We start from the raw sequence: 6,623 nt of genomic DNA, 5'->3' as shown, positions 1-6,623 counted from the left end.
ACAGTAACAAATACAGTAATCATTATTTATAAAAATGTTTTAAGGCTGATTTTTAAAGTTATCCCCAAGAGGGGCTTCCCTGGTGGCGCAGTGGTTGAGAGTCCGCCTGCCAATGCAGGGGACACGGGTTCGTTCCCCGGTCTGGAAAGATCCCACATGCCACGGAGTGGCTGGGCCCGTGAGCCGTGGCCACTGAGCCTGTGCGTCTGGAGCCTGTACTCCGCAACGGGAGAGGCCACAACAGTGACAGGCCCGCGTACGGCAAAAAAAAAAAAAAAAAAAAAAAAAATTATCCCCAAGAACCTTATTAAATAGAAATCTTGTATTTTTATGCGATCCTTTCAAAATATTAGTATATGACAGATATGTGTATAAGGATGTACTTTACAGCAGGATTGTAACAGCAAAAACCTAGAATCAAGTGTTGGTGGACAGGTTAAATAAGTCACAGGTCATCTATACAATGAAATACTAGCTGGAGTATTAAAAAGAATGATGGAGATCTTGATATGCTGGCATGGAAAGAAGTCCATAATTACCTAGTTTAAAAAAAAAAAGCTGAGAAACACTATGTTGTGAATGGTCCTATTTGTATTTATGTATACATCTATATGTATTTACTACACAGGAGGAAAGCCCAAAGGAATACCAAACTTTAAAATTAGTTATCACTGGGAAGGAATATGGTTAGTTAACTATGTAGGAGCTTAGGTGGGCTACCTTTGACTTTATAAAACACACTGTATGTATACATTGTAATTAGAAACAGTAAGAGGCAAATATACTCATTTTCCTGGGAGTAAGCTTATGTGGAACTTTCACTTCCTTTATCATGATTTTAATGTTTGTACTATATCGTATGCATATTTTAATATATTTATATATAGTTTGTACCATCACTGATTTTAATGTAATTGTTTTTCAAATCTTTTCTAGTGTTTGTTTACACCTGTAATTAGCAATTCCTTTCACTAAACTTGACGGGAAGGAGCCAAGTGTTCCTCAGCGAGGTCTCCATTGAGCATCCCCACCCCTAGGACACCCACACAGCTTTATGCTCTAATGCCAAGATCCTTCTAACTGCGTGTCGCACACACGGTCCCCCCCATGAGCTGACCCAGCCCCACATTCTGAAGCATCACTAGCCACTGACCACCTCACGCTTGAAGACAAAGCACTCATCACCAACACCGCCTTAGGAATCTTGCAAAACCCGTCCTGCAGAGCGGTCATTTTCAAGATGCTATTGAGCTTTTTTCCCCTATGCTATGACCACTTATTTTTAATGAGCAATAAAATTTCTTACACAAATACTCACAGCGACTGGATGTGGTTACAGGTGCTGGTGGAGTTCCAGGGATTTTTGTAACGTTGCTTCTCGACCTGTATGTTCATTTGCATGGGTGATTCATGGAAATCCAGTGAACTATACATTTTCTAGTGTCAATACAGTGAAAACCCACAATAAGTAATGGATTTGCCTAAGACAAACTTCTCAAATGACATTTCCTAGTTGTGATTCCCTAAAGCAAGGACTTAAGCCTGTTGACTTCAGGTATTTTAGAACTGGCTGTAGTACAGAATTTCCTCTGCATCAGAAGTTACACATGCATACCCTAAAAGTGGGAGAGAAGGAGAAGCTAGCGGGAGTGATGCTCTTTGGAGAGAACAATCCCTTATTTCGAGTCCTTCAAATAAGGATCTGATTTCTGGGGTACCTACCAACCAGTGCCAGCTCCTCATATTAAACCAGCTTCCCTGCAACTTTCACCTTTGGCTCTAGTTATGACAAAGATACTTACCAGTAGCACTGGATTGGGTAAGTCACTACTATAAAAGACCAAGAGCCAACAGCTTCACCCACCAATTTAGCTATATACAAATCTTTCACCTAGTCACAGAAAATTAAGGAATCTTGACTTTATCTTAGCAAAAATTATGACAATAGCTTTAATTCTCTAACTACTAACTCCTAAACTTTCTAGCATAACGCCTAATGAGACTTTAGTAAAAATTAAACTGCCACGTCCTAGAGAACAAACATATGGACACCAAGAGGGGAAAGTGGCAGGGGGTGGTGGTGTGATGAATTTGGAGATTGGGATTAACATATATACACTAATATGCATAAAATAGTAAGAACCTGCTGTATAAAAAATAAAATTCAAAAAAACATTGCCACATCCTTTTTAAAAAACACCACCTGGTCAAATGACTTTCTATGCAGCTCAACGTGAATTTAAACAGAGCTATGTACTAAAACTGATTTTTCTGTAGGTTCCCTTCCACCACTCCAGCCCTCTAATAGCTCCTCCCTGCTGGTATTCCAGAAACTCTCCCACTCTCAGGGACCACACCCAAACTCAGTATTTTTAGTCAGTAGTTTACAAGTAAATCTACATCTAAGAATCCATGTGGAAAATTCTAACTGCAACCTCCAACTTGTCTGGGTTTTATTTATACTCACCCACTACAGTTCTATGTTAAGGCCACCTTTTACTGACATTGCTTACCTCCAGGTTACCATAGAATCATCTGGTAGACCAAAACTTTGATCCCTGACACCCCACCCCTAGTTAAAAAGAATCTTCTGGAAACACTTAATAAATAGCGCTTCCCTGGTGGCGCAGTGGTTGACAGTCCGCCTGCCGATGCAGGGGACACGGGTTCGTGCCCCGGTCCGGGAAGATCCCACGTGCCGCAGAGCGGCTGGGCCCATGAGCCGTGGCCGCTGAGCCTGCGGGTCCGGAGCCTGTGCTCCGCAACAGGAGAGGCCACAACAGTGAGAGGCCCGCGTATCGCAAAAAAATAAATAAATTACACTATTTGAGAATGCCAACAACTTTATTGAAAGAAAAGTGCAACGAAACTTGTCAAAAGCTTACAAGGGAGAACTTAGACACCTCCCCTCAAGCGCAGGACCAGGTGCAGAGTGGACTCTTTCTGGATGTTGTAGTCAGACAGGGTGCGCCCATCTTCCAGCTGTTTCCCGGCAAAGATCAACCTCTGCTGGTCAGGGGGGATGCCCTCCTTGTCTTGGATCTTCGCCTTGACGTTCTCGATGGTGTCACTGGGCTCCACCTCCAGGGTGATGGTCTTACCCGTCAAGGTCTTCACGAAGATCTGCATCCCACCTCTCAGGCGGAGGACCAGGTGCAGAGTGGACTCTTTCTGGATGTTGTAGTCAGACAGGGTGCGCCCATCTTCCAGCTGTTTCCCGGCAAAGATCAACCTCTGCTGGTCAGGGGGGATGCCCTCCTTGTCTTGGATCTTCGCCTTGACGTTCTCGATGGTGTCACTGGGCTCCACCTCCAGGGTGATGGTCTTACCCGTCAAGGTCTTCACGAAGATCTGCATCCCACCTCTCAGGCGGAGGACCAGGTGCAGAGTGGACTCTTTCTGGATGTTGTAGTCAGACAGGGTGCGCCCATCTTCCAGCTGTTTCCCGGCAAAGATCAACCTCTGCTGGTCAGGGGGGATGCCCTCCTTGTCTTGGATCTTCGCCTTGACGTTCTCGATGGTGTCACTGGGCTCCACCTCCAGGGTGATGGTCTTACCCGTCAAGGTCTTCACGAAGATCTGCATCCCACCTCTCAGGCGGAGGACCAGGTGCAGAGTGGACTCTTTCTGGATGTTGTAGTCAGACAGGGTGCGTCCATCTTCCAGCTGTTTCCCGGCAAAGATCAACCTCTGCTGGTCAGGGGGGATGCCCTCCTTGTCTTGGATCTTCGCCTTGACGTTCTCGATGGTGTCACTGGGCTCCACCTCCAGGGTGATGGTCTTACCCGTCAAGGTCTTCACGAAGATCTGCATCCCACCTCTCAGGCGGAGGACCAGGTGCAGAGTGGACTCTTTCTGGATGTTGTAGTCAGACAGGGTGCGCCCATCTTCCAGCTGTTTCCCGGCAAAGATCAACCTCTGCTGGTCAGGGGGGATGCCCTCCTTGTCTTGGATCTTCGCCTTGACGTTCTCGATGGTGTCACTGGGCTCCACCTCCAGGGTGATGGTCTTACCCGTCAAGGTCTTCACGAAGATCTGCATCCCACCTCTCAGGCGGAGGACCAGGTGCAGAGTGGACTCTTTCTGGATGTTGTAGTCAGACAGGGTGCGCCCATCTTCCAGCTGTTTCCCGGCAAAGATCAACCTCTGCTGGTCAGGGGGGATGCCCTCCTTGTCTTGGATCTTCGCCTTGACGTTCTCGATGGTGTCACTGGGCTCCACCTCCAGGGTGATGGTCTTACCCGTCAAGGTCTTCACGAAGATCTGCATTGTCTGTTGGAACAAAAAAATTAACACAAAAAATAACCCCAGCGTTTAACAGGTAATTCAGAAGTCAACACATACCTAATGCTACAAAATTATACGTCACAATATACTAACCAAATGACTAAGTTGCCGCAACACTCAAACGCTTGACAAATAAGGTCAAAACCAACGTTTCACGCACTTGAGAAAGAAAAGCAGGGAAACGTGACCCCAGTCAACTCGCGGGCCCCACTTATCCTCCCCCCTCACTGGCTGGCTGTCTCCTGCCAACACGGCAGCGACCACCCCAGGCCCAAACCCTGTGCCCCGAGACTAGAAAAACTCTTCCTCCACACATACCAGCAGGCGGCCCCACCCTCGATTATGAGCCCACAGAAGGGATGACGCCTCGTAACCGCGGTGGCGAGCGGGTCCCCTCCCCCATCGCGGGCGCACGACGGCTCCGTGGCATCGGCAGTTAATGTCCCCTGACTGGGACGGGAAACCGAGTTCTCGCTCGAGTCAAACCGTGACCTAATGTTCGATTCCCTCACACGCTGCCCAACCCCGTTCCCCAAAAAGCTGGGCCCCGCCGCCACGGAGGCCTCACGGGCCTCTCGCGTTTCCTTTCCACCCGCAGTCCCCTCCCCCGCCCCCCATCTTCTCTCTCCCCCCTCACAGCCCGCTTCGGAGTCCGGCGTCTCCCACCGAGGACGGCGAACGGACGCCATTTTGCCGCGTTCCTCCCCCTCAGGACCACCCTGCTGCTAGCGGGCCCCGGGTGACTAAAGGCCTCGGCTGCCCCCTCTACCGCAGCAAGTCGACCCCCCGCGCCCCCCGCAGCCGCAAAACCCCCGGGCCCCCTCCTTACCAAAGTGGTGGTGACGGCGGCAAACGCAGAAAAGCAGCAACTCAACTCCGAGCCTTCACGAAACCGCCTGCGCAGCGCCCCCAACGGCGCTCCCTTATATAGTTACAGGTAGCGCCGCTCCGATAGATCCTTCCGCAGAAACGCCGAGAAGGGACTACTTTTCGAAGCCCTCCTGCCCTCTGAAGAGAAACCCCAGACTCGACTAATTCCACTCATAAAATGCTCTCCTGTGAAGACTGGAGCTTTGGGGCCGAATCTGGCGCGGAGCCGGCCGCCGTCCCGAGAGGCGGGGCGGAGGGATCAGAGCGCTCGTTGAGTGCTGCGTCCGCGGACTTGCCCGGGGCTCGACTTGAGGGGAGGGAGAATGGGGAACGGGCGGCCTGAAAACCCGGCGTGGAGCCACCCAGACGTCCGGAGCGGGCTGTCTCCACCGCCCGGCCTCGATGCCCCCTGCCCCCGGCCCGGACGGGCCCCGCCGTTCGCGAGACCCGCCTTAGGCGGACAGGGGTCCGGCCGAGCGCCTCACACCGAGTCGGGGTCCCGCTCCCCCAGCGCACACCCCGCCCTGCCCCTCCCCGCCGCGAATAAAGAGGGGTGTTTATTGTGAGTCGCATTTAGATAACGGTAGTGTTTCTGTTGCCCTGAACTTCCCCCTCATCCTCAGCCCGTCGCTAGGCCTCTCTGGGAGTCCAGCCCCCCAACTTGTGGCGGCCGCGCCCATCCCCCACCGGGCGGGCACCGGGACAAGACGAATGACTCGACAAATCCCAGGGCCGCGGCCTCAAGCCCGCCTCAGACGGGTCGTCAGGAGCCTCAGGAATTCCTCAGAACACAGGAGTGAAAACTAAGTTTCCAAGGGAGACATGCCTATTGGCAGGTCTACATTGAATTTTGAAAAGAAAAGCAGAAATTCCACACAGCTGTGTAAAACTCTTTGAGCTGGACTTGAAAGCTGACAGAATTTTCCAGATGGCTCTTCAGCCTTCCTGGTTTGTGCTTGATTATCAACAGGGAGGCATTGGAATTTGAATTCTGTTGACATTTAGTTGAGCTCAGAAATCAGAAATCAAACCTATTTAAGCCCGAGATTTTAAGAAGATACTTACTGAATCTAAGATCTGTTTATTCCTGGGGGAAAAAAAAATTAATATCCCAAATATAAAATTTAATTCTCTAGGCAAATTCCCTTTGGGTAAAAGAAGAGAAAAAGATTGTCAGTTAGATCTTTTCCCTTTTTTTATGACAATCTATTTTATGATCTCTGCGTCCTTTCTCCAGCAGATTTTTAAAGTATTTTGAAATATATGGACATGATGCCAACAGATTTTTTTGAAGTTTACAGTGGAAAATCTTCCTCATGCCTTCAATTCCCCAGCCACCGTTCTTTCTGGACTCTTCTAGAAATATTCCCTATTTGTACAAATGAGGGGAGGGTGTTTTTAATTTTTACCCTTAAAGCCTTCAAAAATATATATAGAGAGAGAAAGGGGCAACTGACTAAAAAATG

The 6,623-nt window shown here is 49.3% G+C and overlaps 1 protein-coding gene across 1 annotated transcript; it reads right to left on the bottom strand.

Moving 5' to 3' along the window:
• Window positions 1–2,825: 2,825 nt before the first annotated feature.
• Window positions 2,826–5,174, bottom strand: UBC (ubiquitin C). Its single transcript, XM_079717029.1, has 2 exons — window positions 5,117–5,174; window positions 2,826–4,272 (listed from the first exon to the last, which is right to left on the bottom strand). The coding sequence occupies exon 2, from the start codon at window positions 4,267–4,269 to the stop codon at window positions 2,896–2,898; it is 1,374 nt and encodes a 457-aa protein (XP_079573155.1). The 5' UTR covers window positions 4,270–4,272; window positions 5,117–5,174; the 3' UTR covers window positions 2,826–2,895.
• Between the last annotated feature and the right edge of the window lie 1,449 nt (window positions 5,175–6,623).

This window comes from Hyperoodon ampullatus (genome assembly GCF_949752795.1).
Source record: "Hyperoodon ampullatus genome assembly, chromosome: 13".
NCBI classification, from domain to species: Eukaryota; Metazoa; Chordata; class Mammalia; order Artiodactyla; family Ziphiidae; genus Hyperoodon; species Hyperoodon ampullatus.
The sequence above is the reverse complement of the archived record's forward strand: the minus strand, read 5'-3'. Positions and strand labels throughout refer to the sequence as shown.